Source organism: Oratosquilla oratoria, chromosome 33 (genome assembly GCF_046742065.1).
Source record: "Oratosquilla oratoria isolate Oo_2021 chromosome 33, ASM4674206v1, whole genome shotgun sequence".
Taxonomy (NCBI): domain Eukaryota; kingdom Metazoa; phylum Arthropoda; class Malacostraca; order Stomatopoda; family Squillidae; genus Oratosquilla; species Oratosquilla oratoria.
Window position 1 is genome coordinate 44,581,983 of NC_134809.1, and position 25,096 is coordinate 44,607,078.

Here is a 25,096-nt window from a genome sequence, read left to right on the forward strand (position 1 = left end):
AGCTGGTAATGGTCCTCTCACATTCCCACAGATCTCTCTGGGAAGAAACTTTGGACTGTTGTCTGTGTTGTATATGGCCTGTTTCTATGCTACTGGCTGAAATTAGTAGCTGGAGGACAGCAGTCATTAGTTGTCAGTTCTGTTTGTGAAGAAGTGTAGGAAAGACAGCTGAAGTTGTTAGAGACCTTCTGGAGACGGTGTCAGTATTTCTCTTGTAGGACCACAAGTAGAGAAGAAAAGGTAAAAGGTGCAGATGGAGAGATGATATTGGAAGAGAAGGCAGTAAGGGGAAGATGGGCAGAATATTATAGGCAGATGCTAAATGTGAAGGAGGATAGGGAGGGAAAGATAGTTGCAGTGGGAAATGCTAAGAAAATGAGTGATGAGTGAGGAACATGGAGGAGAAATAAGGAAGGATGAAGTGAAGGCAGTTGTTAAGATGATGAAAGCAGGTAAGGCATCTGGTCTGGATGGATGTCATGCAGAATGTCTAAAAAAAGGAGGTACAGTGATGGTGGACTGGCTGGTGAGGTTATTTAATGTTTGCTGGAGAGAGGGTAGAGTGCTGGAGGACTGGAGGAGTGCCTGTATAGTTCCACTTTACAAGGGAAAAGGGGACAAGTGTGAATGTAGTAGTTTCAGAGGGATTAGCTTGTTAAGTGTAGTTGGGAAGGCTTATGGGAGGATCTTGATTGAGAAGATTAGGAGAGAAACAGAGGAAGTAATTGGTGAGGAACAGTGTGGATTTAGGACGGGTAGAGGTTGTGTAGATCAGATCTTTGTGGTAAGACAGATATGTGAGAAAGCTATAGGAAAGGGGAAGGATGTTTTTTGGGCTTTTATGGATCTGGAAAAGGCTTATGATAGGGTAGACAGAAAGGCACTGCACAGGAGGTTATGCAGATATATGGGATAGGAGGAAAGCTTCTAGGTGCTGTCAAGAGTTTTTATGAGAGTAGTAGAGCTTGTGTCAGGATTAGAAATGGAGAGAGTGAGTGGTTCGAGGTAAAGGTGGGACTTCGTCAAGGATGCGTTATGTCGCCCTGGCTGTTCAACTTATACATGGATGGGGTAGTGCGAGAGGTAAATGCAAGGGTAGTGGGCAAGGGATTGGAGATGGTTAAAGAAAGTGGAGAAAAGTGGGAGGTGAGCCAGCTGTTGTTTGCTGACGACACTGCGCTTGTGGCAGGATCGGAGGAGCGACTGAGGAAGTTGGTAACAGAGTTTGGAAGAGTATGTGATAGAAGAAAGCTAAAGATAAATGTGGGTAAAAGTAAGGTGATGAGATGTACAAGGGGTGAAAGTGGCAGTAGACTGGAAGTGAGCATTAAGGGAGAGCGACTGGAGGAAGTGGATACTTTTAGATACTTGGGTGCAAATGTGGCAGGAAAAGGTGGAGTGAAGGTGGAGGTAGAATGTAGATTGAGAGAAGCGAGTAAATGCCTTGGTGGATTGAAGAGTGTAATGAGGAATAGACATTTGGGAATGGATGCTAAGAGGAGACTGTATGAAGTGATTGTGCCAACAGCACTGTATGGGGCAGAAACATGGAACATAAGAGAGGAAGAGAGAAGGAGTTTGAATGTGTTTGAGATGAGGTGTCTGAGAAGTATGATGGGGGTTACTAGGCTAGATAGAGTGAGAAATGAGGAGGTGAGGAGAAGAACAGGGGTGGAAAGGGAGTTGGGAGATAGGGTTGATGAAAGAGTATTAGGATGGTTTGGATACATGGAAAGAATGAGTGAAGAAAGACTAGTAAAAGAGATATGGAAGGCAGATGTGGAGGATGAGGTGGATGGATGGGGTGAAGGGGGCTTTTGGGGAAGAGGGGAATGTCTGTTGAGGAAGGACGGGAGAGGACAGAAGACAGGGGTGAATGGAGAATGGTTGTATATGGATGATGTTGTGATGCATGAGGTGGAATGGGCGGGGGGATGGGGGGTGAGGTAGTATGTGTGAGCAAAATTTGACGCAGCCCGAAGGGATTTCTCCCTGTCTTCTCCTTTTATGCATGGGGGGTATCCGATTTAATGAAGCGGCCTTGCTGTGAATGTGCTGTGTCTTGCAATACTGCTTCTGACCCAGGGCAGTGGACAAGATGCAGGGATGACCCGTCATCCAGGAGGTGCTAAGATAAGAGGGAGGGTGGAGGGGTGTGGAGTGTATTCAGGGATGGAATGGGTGGATATGATTTTATGCCTTTTCCCTTTTTGGCTACCTCCCTTGTAAGGGGGAAAAAGCCTTGGTATATGTATGTATGTAGGACCACAACATGTGGGTACCCGACATTGGTCCCTTGCTCCCATTAAATGACATGTAACAAGTACAAGAACTAGAGCAGCAACATCATCTCCAATCACATTATATGACATATTTTAACCTTGCTCTAACTACAAAAGGCTTTATAAGACAGCCTAACTACACAACTCCACCACAACTTGGAACAAAAGTTTTCAAAACATTTGGTCCTTCTACATCCACATTAAATATGTTATGATTTTTCCTTAGGGCTTTCAACAGTTCACAACACAAGCTCTACCATCTTTATCTGATAAGAACACTGAATCCACCATATTTCAAACAGAACATTCATTTGCATCATAAACGTATTTTCAAACTCAAACACATAACCACACAGGAAGGGTGCAGACAAAAAATGATGATGTAGGACAGACAGAAAAACATATTCCTTCATGGATGAAGGGAAAGGATTATGAGCAGTAAAATGATTAAGAAATTAGATCCACAATTCTAGATGACTCAAAAATTTTACAAGTTAGGCCAATGTACTAAAAATGGAGCACACCCACTAAAAATCAAGTTTATGTTAATAATCATGGAAGATGAAGTAATTAACAGATCTTGAATGTTAACACAAAAGGACAGATTTAAGAATATTTGGAGAAGAATGGATACTACTGAGGGAGGAAGATAGAGCTACTATGACAGCTCGTAAAAAAAAAAGCAAGGTCATGTACGAGAAACGAACTAAAGAAGAGAAGATTTTTTAGGAGGGTTTTAAACCAGAGATTGAAGATAAATATCAATACCAATAAAGAAATGAGAACCAAACTGTGCAACAAAATTAAAACTTGTCCATAATATGGATGATTCATCTAACCAGCCCTGCATGTTGTATTGATTAGTTTCATGTAGTCAATATTTTAGGGACTTTAGACCATGTCACTCAATATTCCTTTATGATTGGGCAATCTCCACTAGGGAAAAAAATAATGTTGATCACTTTTTAATTGTATTATCCCTCCATTTTGTACCCTCTCAAATCTCTCCTTTACAACCTCCATGACCCCAATTTAGTGTGATACTGTCACAAATGATAGAAGCACTTGTAACTGCTAACAAAATACTAAATATTATCAACTGGATTAGAAACCAATGATTACCTATTAGTAGATGCAACAGACATTGTGTATATTTGAGACTAAGTTACAAAGAAATGTTTATTTACAGCTGGAAAATTGTAGATACAGTCTGGAGCCATGATAGAACAGAATGGGAAGCAACCACAGGAAACTACATCATAACACACATACGAACAAACATAAATCCATGCCCTTAGGCAACCATCCATCACATGATCAGTGAGTGACAATGGCTAAGAAGCCAGAAACTCATCTCCAACACACACATATAGCCCATCCCCAAATAAACCTGAACACAAATTAAATCACAAGAAATAACCACACAATGGAATCAATCATTTTATAATATAACCTATGTACCTTCCATTTGTATAATAATAAGACAAATATTGTTAAAGCTGTCAACTCCCCTCACCAAATGTTGACTTCAGCAATTAAGTGGTACATTAACCATGACCAGGCCAGGGAGCAACAATTGTGAGGTGAATGTAGGTCTGCTTGGACCTACATAGTGTATTAATTTCTTAATAATAAGATCATACAATCAGGTGTGTTTGGAACTTTCCATAAGATAAGAATTGATTACCCACCAAAACCAATAACATTATGTACCACCCAACACAAGGGCTTAGAATGACAATATTGTTGCCAAACATATCTCCTCTTCAGTAACATGATAGAACAAAGCAATAATATGATCCTAATCTATCTAGCTACATACCACATGGGCTCAGAATTTTACCTTACAAGGATAGGCTTAGGCACCTTAAGTTACAATCTGGAAAGATGCAGAGTATGGGGTGATCTAATAGAGTTGTTCAAGTGGATCAAAGGCTGTAACAAGGGTGACACAAACAAGGTCTTCATATTAAGACATTAGGGCAGGACTCATAGTAATGGATTTAAATTGGACAAATTTAGATTTAAGAAGGAAATGGGCAAGAACTGGTTTACCAATAGAGTGGTCAATGAATGCAATAGACTTAGTAACCATGTAACGAGTGCTGAAACTATCAGTTGTTTTAAGAAAAGGTCAGACAACTTTATGGATGGGGATGCAAGGTAGTAGTAGATGTGAAACTGCCTATTGTAGGCCATATGGTCTCTTGGAGTCTCCTTCATTCTTTTGTTCTTGTGTTCTTTCCCCTTACACAGGATGTAGCCAGCATAGCATGCACCCATCCTCCTCCTATCCCACACCCATTTATTTCCATTTTAAAAATCTTAGCTCCTTTTGGATGAAGGGCCATCACTAAAACCTCCCAATTGCCTGGGTCAGAAGTAATGCAGTGAGACCAGCACCTCCACAGCAGGACCCAATATCCAAAGCTGGTTTACCCCCACTGCTTCATTAACATGGTGACCCTCAAGAGTAAATTGTGATGACTAGAAAAAATCCCTTTAGGTTATATCAGCTAATCATCCATTCTCAACCATTCTCAGTTATCTACTGCTCTCTCTCTTCCCTACTTAATTGACATTTCCCTTTTATCCAAGGCCCACTTCATCCCAGCCATTTTTTATCTTCCCCTAATGTTCACTTCGTCCACAACTGCTTTCCACACTCTTTTTGCTAGTCTTTCTTCACTTATTCTTTCCATATGCCCAAATCATCCCAGTATTCCCTGAACAACCTTATCTGACAGCTATCCTACCCAACTCTCAAATTCACCTTATCATTTCTCACTCTATCCATTCCTGTAACCACCACCATATTTCTTAAACACTTCCCACCAACACATTTAAATTTCTCCTTTCTGCCTCCTTTACATTCCATATTTCTGCCCCATATAATGTCAAAGGCACGATCACCCTTTCACAATGTCTTCTCTTTGTTTGCATACCTAGATACCTATTTCTCATAGCACTTTTTATTCCACCAAGTTATTTACTTCCCTCACTCTATTGTTTACCTCCACCCTCTATTCCTCTGTTCCTTGCTACATGTGCCCCTACACATCTAAAACTACCCACTTCTAGTTTCTCTCCTTTAAGACTTAACTCCAGCTCCCACCCTCACCCAATGTACAATTGATCACCCTACATTTAAATACATTTACCTTCAACTCTCTCCTATCACATACCTTCCTGAACTGTAATGGAAAATACCATAACCTGAAGGGTAGCAGACATGATGTGAGGAAGAGGAAATGATACCCAAGCAAGACCAGATATATAGAAGCTGATATTACTGAACTTTGAAGTACACATGTCCAATAGGAAAAGTGACTACTGATTCAATTCCAGTAGGCTAGAGGAGATATAACCCAGCCAGTCTGCCTGTTAATAGCACAGGATGTTGATCCCAAGCCTGGATAAATGGGAAGGATTCCATGACAGGCTGGTGTGGAAAACAAAAATGCTCAAAGAAATCACATGCCTCAGAATATCAGATCTACATGGACAAAGCAGCGTGGAGAGGCATCAACAGGACTGTAAACTCCAAACAGAAGGATGGTGGTGAAAGGAAATATGGAACAGAAAATTAACCTCTTCGATACAATAATGCCTACGTAGGTGTCATGAGGCATAAGTGGGTATATGAGGATGATGGCGTCAACATCTTACATTTATTTTGTAGTTGTAGCTGAGTGACCCCTGAATTCTGTGAACTGGTTTGATCACATTTTCTGTGTTTACTATTACTCAGAGTGAAAGAGACTGAGTAATACAGCAGTGATTTCATATCTTATAACATATTGAAGAGGTTAAAGTATACTACTGAGGCAGATACCATTTTGAAAAGAAACTTCTATAGTTTCAGGAGGCTTTTTGAAGAAGCAAATTGATATTTATAAGTGCTAATGATACTGAATAATCTTTAAAAGCATCTGCCCCCCCCCCCAAAAAAAAAAGCAAATCAAAACTTCCCAGAGATTTGGCATGGAAAAGGAGAGGAGAAATAAAGTATATGGAAGAGTGCAAAAGGGCTAGGATTGATATAATACAATAATTCATACGGAGGACAATCTTTGAGAAGGCTATTATTAACAAATGCAAAAATGAGCCTTATTTGTTGTCTAGATTTATCAACTGTAAGTTGGGACACAGAATCTCTAAGTTGGAAGTAGATAGAAAAGTTTATGAAGGCTTAAATATCTAACAGAAGCTTCCAATTATTTAGTAAAGGAGTGAGAAATAGCAAAAATGTTGGGTTGTATGAAATAAATGTGAAAGAAGTACACACACTTGTGGAAACGGTCAATGTGAGAAAAGCTCTTGGACCTGCTGTGATCACAAATGAGATACTTATGGAACACAGACTAAATGGCAGACAAGATGTGTAATCTGACTGTGTGCTCAGTAGAGGAATGAATAGTACCACAAGACTGGAAAAGATATAATATAGTTCTAATTCACAGATGAGGAAGTAAAAAGACACCATCACAGTCCAGTGTTATTGACCAACATGATACCTGAACTCTGTAAAAGTTAAATTGTAAAAAGTGTTAAACATCTTGAACGGAAGAACAGTTTAGTGGACAACCAATTTAGTCTTAAAGTGAAAAATAAAGGTTTACAATGGTTTGGACATTTGAGAAGGGAGATGGAGGAGGGAGTGTTAAGGATTGTATAGGAAATGGAGATACCAAGAAGGAGACCACTTGGAAGACCAAGACCATGGGGAGGAACAGTACAATAGGATATGGAAGTGTTTGAAATACAAGAAGATTTAGAACTGGACTGAGCAAATAGGAGAGGTTCATCAGAGGTCCAACCACAAGCATAAATGTAATATAAGCAAAAAAGTGAAGAATATGAAGATCATATCAAATATGGCACATATGTACTCGGAAGTAGTTGATATGCTGCAAAAGAGAGAGGTTGAGTGGACTACATACTTAGATCTAGAAGGCATTTGGCAAGGTACCTCACAACAGATTTGTGTGGAAATTTAAACTGGAGGATTTACAGGCAAGTTCCTTGAATTGATAAAGGATTTCCTGAAACATTACACAAGAACAGAAGTGAGAGATGAGATGTTGGGATAGAGGGAAGTGATCATGAAAGTCCTACAAAGATCAATTTCAGCACCTATAACATTCTCAATTTTAGTGAATGGCATGATGATCCAAAGATCATGAGAAAAGCAAGGAATGAGGACTGCAAAAATTTACAAGTCAAGGAATATGTTACATACAGAGTCCATGTTTACATGGACAATGAAATTGAATGGCAAAAATTACAAAGGACAGCAAATGGATTAAAGCTTAAAGAGATCAGCAATGAATTACTCTATAGAAAACAAATTAACTACAAAAGCAAGAGATCAAAGATCTAAGTGTGTGCATCATGGATACCTTGTCACCTGACAAACATTGCAACCAAATCATGGGTGAAACATACACTTTTGATGAACATAAATTAGCTTTACACTATATGGATAAAGATGATAGAAAAAATCACAGAGACTGATGTAACCTACACTAAAATAAGCAGCAGCAGTGTGGTATTTATACCAAGTACAGGATATAAATAACACTGAGAAAAGTCTTAGTAGACACCATGTGTGGATGGAACATTTATTGTACAATGTTTCACCTGTTAAAACTTTTTCAAGTACACTTGGAGTGTACTTGAAAAAGCTTCATCAGGAAAAATACTACAGTAAGTCCTCGTCATACAGTACATATGCGTTCCTGAAAACCTTACTGCAAATTGAAATTACTATATACCGAACCCATTATAACATGTAATAATAGGATAAGGCAGACGTACCTTCTCCCTGCTCTTTCCTCTTCAAAATATCTAGCGGATATCGTATCTGTGAATTTTCTTACAGTAAATAGAATCGAGGGTAGTAATTACAAATACCAGAACTGTGAATTTACCGGATAAAGAATTTCTGTATAAGGACTCCCTGTATACATTTAATAAAAGTTCCATCCTCACATGGTGTCTACTCTGACCATTCTGTTGGCAATTGCCATTTTAAAACAATATTGAGAAAAGTTAACAAGCAGCAACTACATTGCTAATAAAATGTATGAAGAAAATTTAAAAGCACTGAACCTGCCATCATTGAAAGAAAGAACTGAAAGAGGTGATTTGATTGTTCAATGGATTAAAAGAAACAGATAAAACAGACAAGACATCTTGGTCTTGGACAAAAGTCACAAAGTCAGGGAAAAAATTCTACATATATGTCAAGATACTATACACAGTTGATGGGGTGTATGTTCAAGTCAAATATTCTATCTAGAAAAATAAGACAAGGCTATATTCCACCATGATACAGCCTGTGCTCACATTTGGGGCCAAAACCTGGAGCCTCAACCAACTAACAGAGACAAAACTGCTCAGATTTGAGAATAATACTCTCAAATCAATCTGCGGCCCGGTATATGATGTCGAGTTAGATTTATGGAGAAGGCATTGCACATGTGAAGTCTGGGATCTAATACCCATGCCTCAAGTGACTGACTACATTAGATCATCAAGACTAAGGTGGCTTGGCCACATTCTCTGATCCGGACCAGACAGATTCACTTCTCATGTTTTCACTGAGAATATAGTGGGCAGGAGACCTCGAGGACACCCCCATACTAGCTGGAAGAATGTGGTGGAGAACAACTTGCAAGCCCTGGACATCAACCCGGAAGATACAGAGATGTTAGCGGCAGATCGGAGAGTCTGGAGGCATCTTGTTGTAGCAGCCAGGGGCCTCATTGGGTATATACAGTGGCCGCGAAAAGTTTGGGCGCAAAATTATAGGCGGCCAAACTTTCCGCTAAACTCAAAACATGCAAAAAATATAACTTTCCGCCCAAACTTTTCGCTATTTTTCAATGCTAGCGTTTGTACCCGTATTTAGCCGAGACAATACGCACTACTTGGCAACTCTGTTTAGGCGCACTCGATGTCATGTGGAGTCAGTTTCTAAACATCTCTCAAGGGGAGTAGCCTTTCTTCTTTGCAGTGGTCTCTGTTTTTGTGCCTTGATATCTCCGTAATGGGAAGTGGTAAAGAGCTGGAAAGAGACACAGTTGTTACAATCATAACCCTCTATAAGGAGGGTTATAAGTGTAAAGATATTGCTACTCGTGTGGGAATTGGAGTGCGTCAAGTGCAAAAGTGGACAAAGAAATTTCGAGATGGAGGAAGTGACATCATTCCTACTCCAAAGCATCGCTCTGGTCGGCCAAGGAAGATATCAAATCGTACTTCAACGGTTATTAGGAGGCAGTTAGATAAAGATCCAACGCTCACAGCTCGAAAACTGAAAGAAAATAACCCTGCACTGCTGCATGATGTGTCTGTAACATGTATTTCTGATCATTTAGCCAAAGATTTACAATACCATAGTTGCTGTGCTAAAGTTCTTCCCCTCCTAAGTGCAAAAAACATACGTGATCGCATAGCATTTTGCAAGAAATATAAGGACTGGTCCTTAGAAGACTGGGAACGAGTATTGTGGAGTGATGAGTCAACGTTTGTGGTGTCGTCGGGCTGCAGGTCGAAGCGTGTGGGGCGCCCCAGGGGGTCTGACCCTAATGACCCTCGCTATACAGCTAAAGTGGTGAAACATGCTGCAAGTGTTATGGTGTGGGGATGCTTTGCATTTGGTGGAGTTGGCAATTTAGTGTTTCTTGCACAAAATGAGTGTAAATCAGCACACTTATTTCGAGTTATTGTGTGATAACCTGCCTGAAAGTTTTGAAAAGTGCAATGCTAGTTGGTTTATGCAGGACGGAGCTCCTGCTCACACAGCTCGGTCTGTTACCCAATGGTTAGAAGACTGTGGTGTTGATTACTTCAAAAAATGGCCTGGAAATTCTCCAGACCTAAATCCCATTGAGCACGTATGGCATATAATTAAAAAACAGCTTCAAGATCGTGACGTCTCCACTGTAGCTAAGCTAAAAACAGAAATACAGGATATTTGGGATAATATTATTCCTCAACACGTACAAAACCTGGCAAGATGCATCCCGGCATGTTTGGAGAAGGTCATAAAGCTTAAAGGAAAATCACTTGGTAAATAAGGTATGTAATAAGCCATTTATAGGTCTTTAAATGATTATTTAAATGTCACAAGTGTTTAAATTTGTGTCTCGTTAATTCTGCGCCCAAACTTTTCGCGGCCACTGTATATATACATACACACACACACACACACACACACACACGAGCAAAGAAGAGAGGAGATTTGATAGCTATTTACAGAATCATGAAAGGCATAGAAATTACTGATAGAGAGAATCTGATAAAATGGGATGATAGAAATACAAGAGGACACGGAAAGAAAATCAAGAAAGACAGCTATAGAAGAGATCTGAAAAAGAACAGCTTTCCTCACAGAGTAATAGACAGTTGGAACAAGTTAGATGAGAAAGTGGTGTGTGCAAAAACAATACATGAATTTAAAAATAGTTTAGATAAAATGAGATATGAAGACGGGACACCACGAGCATAGCTCCCCTTCCCGTAAAATGCAACTAGGTAAATACACACACAAGACTGGAATATGCATCAGTAGTGAAGGAGATGCAAAAAGTCTTACATCCATTTAAGCAGTTTGCCCTGTATTCCTCCTTCAGTTTCTAATTTCTTAAGCAACTTCTAATGTGGTACTTTGTCAAAGGTTTTTTTAGGTCTAGAAATGCACAATCAGCCCATCCATTTCTTTCTTGTATTATATCTATTAGCCTTGAATAGAAACACATTAAATTAGTGACGCATGATCATCCTTGTCTGAATCCAAATTGCCTTGGATTTAGAACGCTGTTTTTTTCTAAATATTTTACCCATTTACTTTTGATAATTCATTCACAAGTTTTTGCTATTGTACTTGTTAGAGAGACTGGTCTATAGTTGGTAGGGTCTTCTTTATTACCTCCTTTATATATAGGTACTATATTTGCTCTTCTCCAATCTTTTGGAACTTTTCCTTCTTTCAATGAACTGTTTATTAGGCTATGTATTTTGTCTGCCAGTTCATTCTTGGATTCTTTCAGTATCCAGTTTGCTATTTCAACTGGTCCATGCGATTTTTTGACATCAAGATTACTCAAGTGTTTCATTATTTCATTCTTTGTTACTTCTATTTCTTTCATAGGGGGGACTTTCTCTTTCCATTCGATCTCTTCCAGTTGTATATTCTCCCTTGTAAACACTGATTTAAAATGCTTGTTCATAATTTCCGCCATTTCTATTTCTTCTGTGTATTCAACTCCTCCTTGTCTTAATTTCTCCAAGTCTTGTTTGTTTTTCAGTTTGTTTACAAATCTGTAGAATAGTTTTGGTTGATCTTTACATTTTTCTATGACATCTTTTTCATATTTTCTCTTTTCCTCTCTGCACGCTTGTACATATTCATTTCTATAACAAGTATATATTTTCCATTTTTCAGGTCTTTTGTTTTTCTTAATTTGGTCCAAGCTTTGTCTCTTTTGTCTTTTAACACTCTACAACTTTTGTTGTACCAGCACTTTACATATTCTTTTTCTTGTTTTTGTCTTGGGACATACTTTTCCACTCCTTTTTTTATAATTTTTTGTCAAAATATTCCATTTCTCTTCTACTGTTGTATCTTCTTTGTGTATTTCCCAGTTTTCATTTTGAAAGAATTCTCTTATTTTATCAAAGTTTGTTTTTTCATACATCAATCTTCCTTTTCTATATTGTTCATTTCTTTTCATGTATTTTTTTCTCATTTAGTTCTAGTTCTATCAATATGTGGTCACTTTTACTTATTGGTGCCTGGTATTCTATCTTTTCAACTATTTCAGGTTCTGATGTGATTATTAGATCTAGTCTCGTTGGTTCTTCTTCATTTCTATACCTAGTGTTCTCTTGAATCCATTGTGTCAGTGTGTGGTCAATAATCATCTCAAGTAGAACATTTCCCCATGAGTCTTCTCCACCCTTTACGGTCATCTCTTCCCAGCAGATTTCTTTGCAATTATAGTCGCCCATCATAACTATTCTTCCTCCATCTTCCATTATCTTGTTTAATGTTATTTTTGTGTCTTCTAACATACTCTTATTTTCACTCTCTTCCCATGAGGCTGTTTTTGGGGGCACGTAATTTATTAAACTTTCTGCTCTTCTTATCTCTGTCTTCTACTTCTATCATAATCATCTCTACTCTATTCTTTCCATATGTGACACTCTTCACGTTTATATCCTTCTTAGTCAGGAACATAACTCCACCCCCTTGTTTTATCTCTCTCTTTCTAATCCAATAATTATATGCATTGTGTCCTATGCTGTTGGGTGGTAGTGGACCTTTTAATTTTGTCTCTACAATTCCCATTATGTCCGGTTCTTTTTCCTTCAGATACTTGTTCAGTTCATTCAGTCCTGTTATTAATCCATCTATATTTGTGTAGGACACTCTTAAATTTCTGTTATTTCCATTGTATTCTCTGTTTCTTTTTTGTTTCTCTCTGTTATGGTCCATTTCCTCAATTTCATATTCACTACTCTCCAGTAGAATTCTTCTTTTTCTGACTCCGTTCTGGTCTCGTTTTTTTCTTTGGCTTCTTTCCTTTTCATTTTTGCTTCCTCTCTTTCCTCTTTATTCATTTCTCTTTTTATCCATACCTTTTTATATTGTTCACTTGCTGCTAGCTTCCCTGTTTTTGCTAAGATATTCTCTGCTGTTGTTTGTGATCTGAATTTAATCTTAATTGGTCTGGTCTTATCTGTACTATATTTTCCTGAGCCTAAACATCTCTTCAATTTGTTTCATTATATCAGGTTCATCTTCCTGAACTAATTCTAGTAAACTGCTTACTTTTTCTTTTTCCTCACTGATTCTTGAAGTTCTATCTAGGTTATGTTTCTCTTCCATTTCTAATATAATTATACATTTCTTTTTATCTGCTAGGTCTCTTACTATATTCTCCTTCTGTCTCATCACTTTGATAACCGAGTCTTCAGTTTGTTCTTTTATTTGTTGTTTAATTATATCAGTAAATACAACTTTGCTGTTTTCCTGGATTTTTCTCACACCCTGTGCTTCTTTTGCTATGACCTCTTTATTGTCTTTATTGTTCCTTTTTAATTCTTCATTCTCCTCTTTTACTTCTTTTAACTGTCTTTTTATTTCTTCTATTTCATTAGTTAAATTTTTGTTCGCCTTCTCTAGTTTTTCCAATCTTTCAACTCTCTGCGCAATGTTGGTTACATTACCGAACCTATCTTCCCAATGTTCGATCATCTTATCAAGTTTCTCCTCTAGTCTTGTAAATTGGGGGAGGTTGGTATCCCCCCCACCCTCATTAAATCCCTGGAAATTATTATCCTCACCTTCCATTGTGCTGCTCTTATCTATATTTCTAATCTTTACAATTTTCACAAGACAAAAATGTAGTAGCACATTTAGTAAAATGTTTTAATTACCCACTGTCGGAGAAACAAAGCAAAAGAAACAGACGAACTGTATATTTTGACCACTACTGTGGTCCTCTTCAGCAGATAGATACAAGGTAAGATGTACAAGAATATATACATCTCATTGTATATATTCTTGTACATCTTACCTTGTATCTATCTGCTGAAGAGGACCACAGTAGTGGTCGAAATATACAGGTCGTCTGTTTCTTTTGCTTTGTTTCTCCGACAGTGGGTAATTAAAACACTTTACAATTTTGTTAATCCCATCACCAGAATCATCGGTCCTTCGTTTGTTTACAAGACGTCCTCTTGGGCCAAGTCCTTCCCTTCCTCATTTCCTTCCATTTCCCTCAGTAATCCCTCCCCTTCACCTTTTTCCTCACTTTCCAATGACACCACGAGTTATCCCCTTCCCTGTAAATACAATAGGTACTTCCTTTGCGTTGAGGTCCACGAATATTTCACTTTTTCTTCAGAGCTCTACTCTTCGCCGTCCATCCAACAAGTGTGTGTGTGTGTGTGTATATACACATATAGTATATACATACAGTACCTGCATACGAATATATACTGAAATACAGTACAGTATTAAAACATTAAAAAATAGAAAAAATTATAAAAATGAAACTAAAAAGCATTGATAAATAAACAGTAAACAGCTTGTATTTAATAGTATTAAATAGAAAAAGTTACTTAAAAATGCAACAGATTGATATCATGTATCCTAGAGTAGAACCCTCGTGCCGGCCATTTTGAATAGGATCCGACTTATGACTGGTTGGTCGGAACCTATCTAGGTCGTAACTCGGATAGTGGCTGTATATATATATACCCGGTATACAGGAGTCCCTCAAATAACACGGATTCAATCATACGCGGATTTTATTTCAAAACCATCTCAAATGTAGAGAACCGTTTTAAAATTCGCGCCGAGTCGGGCACGCATATGCACACACGCGGCAACATCGCAAACATTTGTGGTGACTGCTTTCTATTTTACCATATACAGTCGATCCTCATATAACGCGGTCATTATGTACACTGGGAACTGCTCAAACAAGAGTGTGGGGCGAGGGGATAGCCGCGGGTGGCTGCCTGCGGTTACATGTCAACCTCCGGGTACTGATAGGGAGGGAGGGAGGGGAGGAGAGGGGGAGTAGAGGAAGGGAGGGGAGGAGAGGGGGAGTAGGGGGTGGTAGGGGGGTAGCCAACAAGCTTTAGCTTGTCGCTTCCACCACCTGCGCCGTGCTATTGTGAAATTTTACCGCCCTAACCTGTTGAAGTGTAATGTTTCTTTCGTTTGGAACACAACTAATAAGTCTGATAATGACTGCACTTGTCATGTCTTAATTTTTCTTATGAGGTTCTTGTTGTTACTGGCGGTGGTGGTTTGGGAGATCAAAAACAGACATACACACACTTACACACGTGTAGACACGCACACATAGACACATGTAGACACGCACACGTAGACACGTGTTAGACAACCAGTGTATGTTGTGAATGCGCGTGCGTATACACACAAATATGAAGACAGACACACGCACGTACATGCTTACTTGTACATGTGAACACAGACACATACACACACGCACGCATGCACACACACACATAAATATGCCACATACACACACATATACATATGCCACATACACGTGTATACGCCACATACACACATATGTACAGTATATACGCCACATACACATGTATATACACGAACACATACATATGCCACAAATGCCACATACATACACCACATACACACACACGCACACACACACACACACACACACACGCACACATACATACACGTACACATACATATGGTTCTCGGTATTTAATATGGAAAGTCAGCATTCATGGATTTGGTCATACGCGGTAATTTCAGGAACCTAACCCCCGCATTATTTGAGGGACTACTGTGTGTGTGTGTGTATATATATATATATATATATATATATATATATATATATATATTAATATATATTTTTATATATATATATATATATATATATTTATATACATATATATATATATATATATATACACATATATATACATTTCCCAAATGGAAAGGACCATGAAAAAGAAGTTAATGGGGGTATCTGTACACATTTTCACTTAAAAAGAAAATATTTCCATCAATCAGGAAATAATGGAACAACAAGATTATCAGGTAGACTCAAACCTCAATCCAAACTGGGCTGGTTAGTCTCTCTTTTGCATGGGAAATCATCTTGCGCATACTTGAAAATGTCCACTCCCAATCAACCAACCAACCAATCCATTGCTCCTGGTCTCTTGCAGATGTGCAACCTTCTGATAACTGGCAACAGCCTCCAGGCAGGTCCACAAGTCACTCAGTTTAGATATACTGTGTTGTTTGTTGTATTGGGATTGTTAGTGGGGCATTGTACTATTAGGTGTTCTGTGTCTGTGGTGGTTGCATCTGTCCTTTGTTTTACCACATATAATGACAACCTTGTTATGAAATGCAATAGCTATTTCACTTACTTAAATTATATAACTATGAATATTATTCTATGGGTGCTACATAAACATACACATGTATAACAATGACCATCGGAAAAGGACAATGACATGAAAACATAGAGTTTATGGTTTACTCACCTCAAATTAGTATTTATATCCATATACAAGACTACATTGAGGACTAAAAAGTCTTCTATTCTGAGTCTAAGGAGGGTTTTCTGAATTATTTTGTTCATTTGCCAGGAAGAATATAAAGTCCTTTAAATCCAAAATCCCTAACTAAAAAACTGTATGTACACTTTAACTGACTGCTGCATACAGAATACAGGAACTTACCTTGCAAGTACCCATGGTCGTTTGGGATGAAAGGAGATTCCCTTCACTCTTGCACTTTTAGTCTCAAATTTGGTCAGCATTGTGGCAACATCTGATGATGCTGAAAAGTAATAAAAATCTGTCAAGTGTTGTTAAATAAAGTAATGCATTTTGATCAATCAATCCATCTATTGCCCTCCTATAGTTCTTTTTTACTGGAGACCAACACCAGTTCAACCCATTGGTCACTCAGTGAAAAGGTTTTGAGCTGGTGTCTGAAAAAGACAATGGCATGCAGAGGGGGCAGGGATGAAGGGGTGGTGGCCCCAGGCATCCCTTCAGATTGTTTGGAGAAAAGAACAATCAATTTGGTATATTTATATTTAAATTGAATAAAGTGTTTATGTTTCATCTTCATCTATACTCAAAACATCTTCCTGTCTCGTAACATTTCTCAGTAGTAGGCCTCATACTTGAATTTTTGTGGCACAGGCATCACCAGACCTCTGCACACCACTGGAAATAGACAATGTGTGGCAGTGTCACATAAGGTGTTCTGTGTCTCGCATGTGGCAGATTTATCTATAGTGATTGGAATCTGTCAACAGGCTGAATCTGTGTTGGTACTATTGTAATATAGGGAGGTATCCTGAATGTAAGCATAATGATGAAGGATTTACTTGCTCTGACAGTAATTCCTCAATAAGGTTGTCATCTGGGCATGTTTGGTTAACTATCAAGGATTTTAAAAGACTGAGCACTTCCCTCACTTTTACATTTATATCTTTTAAACAAATTTTTGCTCACCTTGCTATTCTCTAAAAAACTGCTCTCTTTAGTAAAGACAGATTGGAAATTTTCAATCATTATTTCTGCTTGAACTGAAGCCTCCTCAAAGACCTCACTACTCACTATTAACTTGATTTCTTCCCTGTCTCATTTTACCTTTGATAAACCTGTAAAACAATACACTTAATCTCTGTATTTACCTAAAAACCCCTTTCAAAAATATTTTCATCCCTGTAGATGCTTGTATAGTCATTTCTAGCTTGCTTGTAAGCTTTTGTTTTATTGTTTCTTCTCTTTCTCCATTTTTGCCAAAGCTATTTCCCTCAAGTTTTTGCTATCTCACACCTTTGTTGAACCAGACTTGTTTCCGGTTCTTCCTTCCACTAATCTTCAGCACATGTTTGTTCACTTCCAGGTTGTAAACATAAAGAAAGATTTCCCATTTCCTCATAGTTCCAGTAGTATTCATGAATACCTCCCAGTAAGCATCTTCAAAGAATTTCTTTAACCCTAAGAAGTCCACCTTCCCAAAATTGAATCACCCTTGCCAGTGTGATTAATATTTTGACTCTATCACCTCATCTGCCAACTGTAGTTCAATTGTTACTTAGTCACCAATGGAGCAAATGTAATTCAAAGAGCTAATGATGTCAGGTTCTTTGGAAAGTAGCATATATATTCTTGCAGGAATTGCAGATGCAATCACAATGCAGAAGCTATCGAATATATCCAACATTACCAGCCTTTTCCATACAACACTATCTTTTCCTTCAGTGTAATATGGGTCAATTCAAGGACTGCTGTGAATTATTCTATAGCCATGAGTCTCCTACAGGTGACACTGGGCAACTGACATTATAATGAATGAAGAGCTTATCTATATTCAAATTACTAGGTATATACAGTGAGACCTCTCATTAACGGACATTAATTAGCTGTGTTTGCAGTGTTTTTGCTGTTTTTGGTGCTGTTGTTTAGTGCGTGCAATCACTATGTCACCAAAAAAACACTCCAAAACACCAAAAGCACAGCAAAAACACTGCAAACACAGCTAATTAACATCCGTTAATGAGAGGTCTCACTGTAATTATATGGCTACTTTACAATGATTAACTGATCCAAAGGTACTTTATTATTACGAATTAACATGACATTCTAAATTTAAGAGTAATAACTACATTTTAATGTTAGGCAAGCAACTGTAAAATGATGTCTTAGTAGTATTCAATTCTTGTTCATTTAAGAGTAAAACCAAAGTAATGTTCAACACAAAAGTTCAAAATATAGAGATAATCAATGGTGAGAGTCTTGAAAATTATACTTATTTAGCCCAGATGGTGAAAGTGACCAAAGATCATAATAATGAAATAGAAAGACATATCACAATAGGTTGGAAAGTGTTTGGTAACTATAATAAAATCCTAAGATGTTCTCTCCATTTATGTTTGAAATGTAAAGTTTACAATCAATGCATTCTGTTGGAAATAATCTACAGGTGAGACTTGGAAACTGATGAAGGTGATGGAAACAAAGCTAAGGAATGCACAGAGGAGATTGGAGAGATCAATGATGGGAATAACACTGAGAGACCGAAAGTGAGCAAGTTGAGTGAGACAGCAGGCTAGAGTGAAAGATATTGTGGAGGCAGTAAAAGAGAGAAAGTGGAATTAGGCAGGTAAGTTAGTGTGAACAACTGATGAGCGATGGAGCACCTGTGTTACTGAGTGGACACAGCAAGATGGGAAACCAGACAAGACTGAGAAGTTTCCAGGAGTGATGTGGCAGAGGTTGGCGATGTCATATGAATCATGGAATGCTATGAAAGAGGCCTTTATTCAGCAGTGGACTCAGGATGGCTGACTTGATTGAGTATTCAATTATGATATAAAGAACTTGCAAGTTGGTTGATAATGCCTAAACTTCTTCCATCAAAAAACATTTTGTGAACTGATCACTGATTTCTCTCAACCCTGGTCACATAAGCATTTAAGTCAAAGGCCCTGCCAACTCATTGTTGATACAAAATAAATCTTGACAGATCCTTATCTAAAATGTACTCATATTCAGAAGGAAACAAGTTTAACAAAATATGCCTGTACTTACATACATATACATATACCAAGGCTTTTTCCCCCTTACAAGGGAGGTAGCCAAAAAGGGAAAGGCATAAAAACACTCCCACCCATTTCATCCCTACATACACTCCACACCCCTCCCACCCTCCCTCTCATCTGAGCACCTCCTGGATGACGGGTCATCCCTGCACCCTGTCCACCGCCCTGGGTCAGAAGCAGTGTCGCAAGACACAGCACATCCACAGCAAGGCCGCTTCATTTAATCGGCGACCCCCCCTCTCCGTCCCCCCTTACATATAAGGAGAGGACGGGGAGAAATCCCTTCGGGCTGCGTCAAAATTTACTCACACATACTACCCCCCCCCTGCCCATTCCTCCTCATGCAATCACAACATCATCCATATACAACCATTCTCCACTCACCTCTGTCTTCCGTCCTCTCCCTTCCTTCCTCAACAGACATTCCCCTCTTCCCCAAAGCCCCCTTCACCCCATCCATCCACCTCATCCTAGGACGTCCCCTCATGTTCACTCCCTCCACATCTGCCTTCCATACCTCTTTTACCAGTCTTTCTTCACTCATTCTTTCCATGTGTCCAAACCATCCTAATATTCTTTCATCAACCCTATCTCCCAAATCCTTTTTCACCCCTGTTCTCCTCCTCACCTCCTCATTTCTCACTCTATCCAGCCTAGTAGCCCCCACCATACTTCTCAGACACCTCATCTCAAACACATTCAAACTCCTTCTCTCTTCTTCTCTTATGTTCCACGTTTCTGCCCCATACAGTGCTGTTGGCACAATCACTCCTTCATACAGTCTCCTCTTCGCATCCATTCCCAAATGTCTATTCCTCATTACACTCTTTAATCCACCAAGGCATTTACTCGCTTCTCTCAATCTACATTCTACCTCCACCTTCACTCACCTTTTCCTGCTACACTTGCACCCAAGTATCTAAAACTATCCACTTCCTCCAGTCGCTCTCCCTTAATGTTCACTTCCAGTCTACTGCCACTTTCACCCCTTGTACATCTCATCACCTTACTTTTACCTACTTAATTAACATTATTATTTTTACCATGTGACAATAGCATTATATACTATTTTCACCATATATATATTGTCCAGTAATGCCGTTACACATTAGTAATTGCACTAAGAACCCACTATTATTTGGATTTAAGAAAAGAAGAAAATAACGGATTTCCGTATATTTCGATCACTTGCTGTGATCCTCTTCACGCGGAAAGCGATCACAGCAAGTGATCGAAATATACGGAAATCCGTTATTTTCTTTTCTTAAATCCAAATAATAGTGGGTTCTTAGTGCATATATATATATATATATATTTTTTTTTAGGATTTAAAAAAAGGCAAGGCAAAATGTGTTCCAAAATGTTGGCTACATTCTCTAAATTTCGAAGTTTTAGAAGTGCACACCTACACACTATAGCATTAGGGAAAAAAAAAAAGACCATAGATTAGATTGGGATAATGCATCAATAATTTATAAATCACACTGTAGCTATAGAAGAAAAATTGTAGAATCTTCTCTAATAAAACTTTATCCTAACTTTAATACCTCTAAAGGCCAGTGGCCCCCAGATTGTATTACCAAGTTAGCGGTCAACAAGATCATGTCTAAAGTGGTTGGACAAAATATCACCCCTTGTCCTACTTTGACCCGACCATTTCAAGGGCATGTGACCTGAGCCCCCCCCCCCACTTTCCTCATCCCCTTCTATGTACCCCTCATTTCTTCATATATACTTGTACCTTAACCTTATGTAAGCATTCTGCTGAAGAGGACTACAGAGAGTAGTCGAAATATACAGTTTCTCTGTACTTTCCGTTATTATTTCTCCGATAGTGGGTTAACAGTGAACTATAGCATTAGAAAATTAATATTAATTTTGTAAATTATAATATGTCAATGTAATAAGTATTATTCTTGGCAAAAATCAATATCAGAAAATGTTGCTAAAACCTATGCAGCAACAAATGAAGTCATGTCGACTCCTTCAGACTCCATCTTTTTTTGATAGGTTCAGAGGTTGAAGACAATGACAACCCTGATGACCTCTAGAATTACAGGTACCACATTACTAAATGCAGGTTAGGGTAGGTAGGTAGGTAAGTAGGATGGGTAGGTAGGTTAGGTTAGGATAGACGAATTCATCATACTTTCATTTCTTTGACCTCCGCCTCTACCAAAACAAAGATGGCGTCTCAAGCAACCAAAGCAGCTATGTTTGTGTATTTATAGCTTTTAGCAATTATTTCTATCATTGATTTCCACCAAGAATAACATATACAGGTTTCCCCCACTATGCAATTGGGTTACGTTACTGAAAACCAGATTGAATAACAAACGATAAATGACTGATCAGATAGCAAACTTAAGTTTTAATAGGATTTATTTTTAATGGGGAGAGTAGCTTTGGCTTAGCCTATATTGAGAGAGATATAACACTTTCCCATACCACCCAAAGAGGTAGTGTTATAGATGTGTAATCTTTTTATACAGTGGTTTCCCCAGTAGGCCTATATCCATCAGAAAGAGCAGTAAAAAAAGGCCTGTAGAACACCACTAGCCACGAGTTACCCGATCCTGTGCCGCACATACCTTTCATGGCTAGTCTTACTAAAATCCCAAGGATACCTTCTTCTTGTCATCATAAGTAGTAGGGCGTAATGAATCCTGGGCAGCAGAGGTGAACAGAAGAGCGCTAGACATAGACTGGAGAAGTGGCAGAGGGGAGTCTAGATCAGCTGATGCAGGGCAGGGGGCTGGGTGGGAGGGAGCAGCAGGTTTGAAGAAGCAGGAAATGGTGGTTTGCCTTTTTTTTTTTTTTTTTTTTTTCTCCTTGAACACATCTCTGTAGACCTTGAAGGCTTTCTCCACATTATAAGCAACTGTTCCACTTCATGCTGGGTTTGGGTCCCTTTCCTTTATTTTTTGGATGACTGCACCTAGGCCACAGAACACCTCATGAAGTGTTTTGATGTCAAGGCATCGCTGGGGCACATCATCATCGCCATGGAGAGCTCGTTCTTGTTCCAACTCCATTAGATCTTCACTGCTGAGTGGCTTATCATGGGACTGTAGCAATTCATTCACATCATCTTCATCCACCTCCTTGAAGCCAGCCATATGCGAGAGCCTCACAATGTCCTTATGAATGGGTGCCATATCACTAAATCCAATGAAGTCATCAGCAGCTTGACACACTCACACCACAGTTGCTTCCTGCAACCTTCACTGTTTTTTCTGTCACCTCCTTCCCTGATATTGTCAATGGCCTTCTTGATATTATAATTGGCCCAGAACTGCTTGACTGTGGGCTTGTCTGGTCAGTCAGTTATGTCAATCAGCTGACTCATTGTGCAGCACTGGTAATATGCCTTGAAAGTGGCAATCACACCTTGGTCCACAGGCTGGATGAGTGCTGTCGTGTTTCTGGGTAGAAACATCACCTCTGTTGTCTGCCCAATCTTCCATGGTTGTTGGGTAGCTTATGGTTGTTGGGTAGCTTAGGGCTGTCAACCAGCAGGAGGAAACAGTTGGCAAAGTTTTCTTTGGCAGCATAGTCTCGCAGTGCAGGGGACAAATACAGGGTGCATATGGTAATTGTTTCATTTTTTGGGGTCACAAAAAAAGTCACAATTTAGCTGAAAATGCATTTATAGCAAAAAAGAAAACAGACTCCGTATCAGCACACTTCTAGTCTCCCGTTACTCAATTAATCTCTCCTTGGCATCAATGATGTCCTCAAAACACACAGGCCTTCTTCACTACTTCCTTGGAGAGATTGGTGAAGACAACCTTGATATGACTGATCAGATCATCCTTACTCTTGCATGGGGTGTGGTTAGTATCTTGTTCAACTGCACCCCATACAAAATAGGACATAGGGTTGACATCAGGTGAGTTAGGGGGCCACACATCAGGGACAACAAAATCAAAGAAATTGTCGGAGAGCCATTTCTGATATTTTCTAGAGGTGTAACATGGTGCAGAGTCCTGTTCCTCAATCCACGGCTTCACATGGGCCTGTAGGACATTGATGTACACTTCAGTGCTCACTCGGAGCCCCTGGAGAAAGAAGATCAGGGGCATTAATTGGCCCTCGCTACAGATTACCCCAAACACCATGACAGTTGCAGGAAACTTGGTTTTCATTATTTTTGGCACATCCTTGGGACAGAGCCAACCACCATGAAGTTCTTTTCATCTGAAAGGAACCAGAGCAAGTCATTCTCCAGAGGGTGCTTCAATTTGTTAAGCATCTTCTTGAAGCAGTTCTCCTGCATCTTTGCAAAGAGGAGTTGACCCTTATGCATCTTGTATAACTTGTACCTGATATCTTCATGCAAACACTTCTTTACAGTGCCCTCAGACACTTGCAGCTATCTGGCAATGGACATCATGGACGGTCTTCATCAACCATGGCTTACTACTGAGTGACAAATTCGGCATCTCTGATAGTGTCTGATCATTGAGAATGATGTTTCCTCCCAGCAACACTTTCATAATTGTAGTCAGAAGAAATCAACTCCCTCCTGACAGTCCTGATGAACTGTTCAGTCACTTTTAGCAGTTCTGAGATCTTGCGGTGGAGATAAGTGCTGCATGCCTTTTCCATAGATGAGGAAATATAAAGCTCTCCATGGACGCATGGTGTTGCTGGGACAAAGTCTCATCATATACTGATCGGTTGCTCTTGTTTTGAGTGGTGTGGTTACCCGCATCTTTCCACACCGTGTCCCTGAAACAATTACCATAAACACCCTGTTATTTGCAACATAATGCTGGTTCACAGAAGACATCATCCAGGCCTTCTTGTTGGATCTATATATCACTGGGAGATACTCTTTCACATAACCCTTAAGTGCCCTTGGGTTTTCACAATAGCAGATCAGTAATGGCTTCAGCTTCAGGTCCCCAGCTGCATTACCACCCAGCACCAGGGTTAATTTATCTTTGGATGTTTTAAATCCTGGTGTTGTTTTCTCCTCCTTTGCAATAAAGGTTCTGGATGACATTTTCTTCCAATACAGGCTGGTCTCATTGTAATTTATCACCTGTTTGGCACTGTAGCCACACTCTTCAATATGTTTTTTCAGTGTTGATATGAATGCTGCAGTGGCCAGAACTTGTTGCCTCACCAATCATCTTGTTGTGTAGGGCTGCTCAGGCTTTAAAACAGTCAAACCAACCCTTACTGACAGTGAAAGTTGACCCATCCTTAACTTCATATCCCTTCTTATATAGATAATTTTAAATCGAGAGGACTTTCATTGTCACAAGGGAGATAGAAAGAGAATTGCTGTGGCAATACAGGTCCACAGCCTGAAGAGTCTCTCCATTTCCTCCATTATTGGTTCCCCCTGCCTCATCAGCATCTTTACCATTAATGTAGAAATTGTTTCACCAGCTTTCTTTACACTGTCTCCTTGTTTGATTATTGTGGAGACAGTTGATTGGGGCAACTGCATGATTCTGGAGATGGAGTTAGCCCCCTTCACCTCCCTCATGGTACTTAACAATTTCAAGTTTTTCTCCAACAATAAACTCTTCCTTGTTTTTTTGGGCTTTATCACAACAGTGGTAGTTGTTGCAGGCCACTTGGAAGCCATCACATTATGTATTACTCTCATAAAAGCAATAGTGAAGGTGAAATAGTAGCACA

At 39.1% G+C, this 25,096-nt stretch overlaps 1 protein-coding gene across 2 annotated transcripts in view; it reads right to left on the bottom strand.

The window, feature by feature from the left end:
- alphaCOP (coatomer subunit alpha) overlaps positions 1 to 25,096 on the bottom strand; it is a 105,445-nt gene that overhangs the window by 72,496 nt on the left and 7,853 nt on the right. For both annotated transcript variants that reach the window (XM_076172891.1, XM_076172890.1), the window contains exon 2: positions 16,557 to 16,656. In XM_076172891.1, the coding sequence (XP_076029006.1) occupies positions 16,557 to 16,636 (80 nt within the window). In that variant the 5' untranslated portion in view covers positions 16,637 to 16,656. The remainder of the gene's footprint in view (positions 1 to 16,556; positions 16,657 to 25,096) is intronic.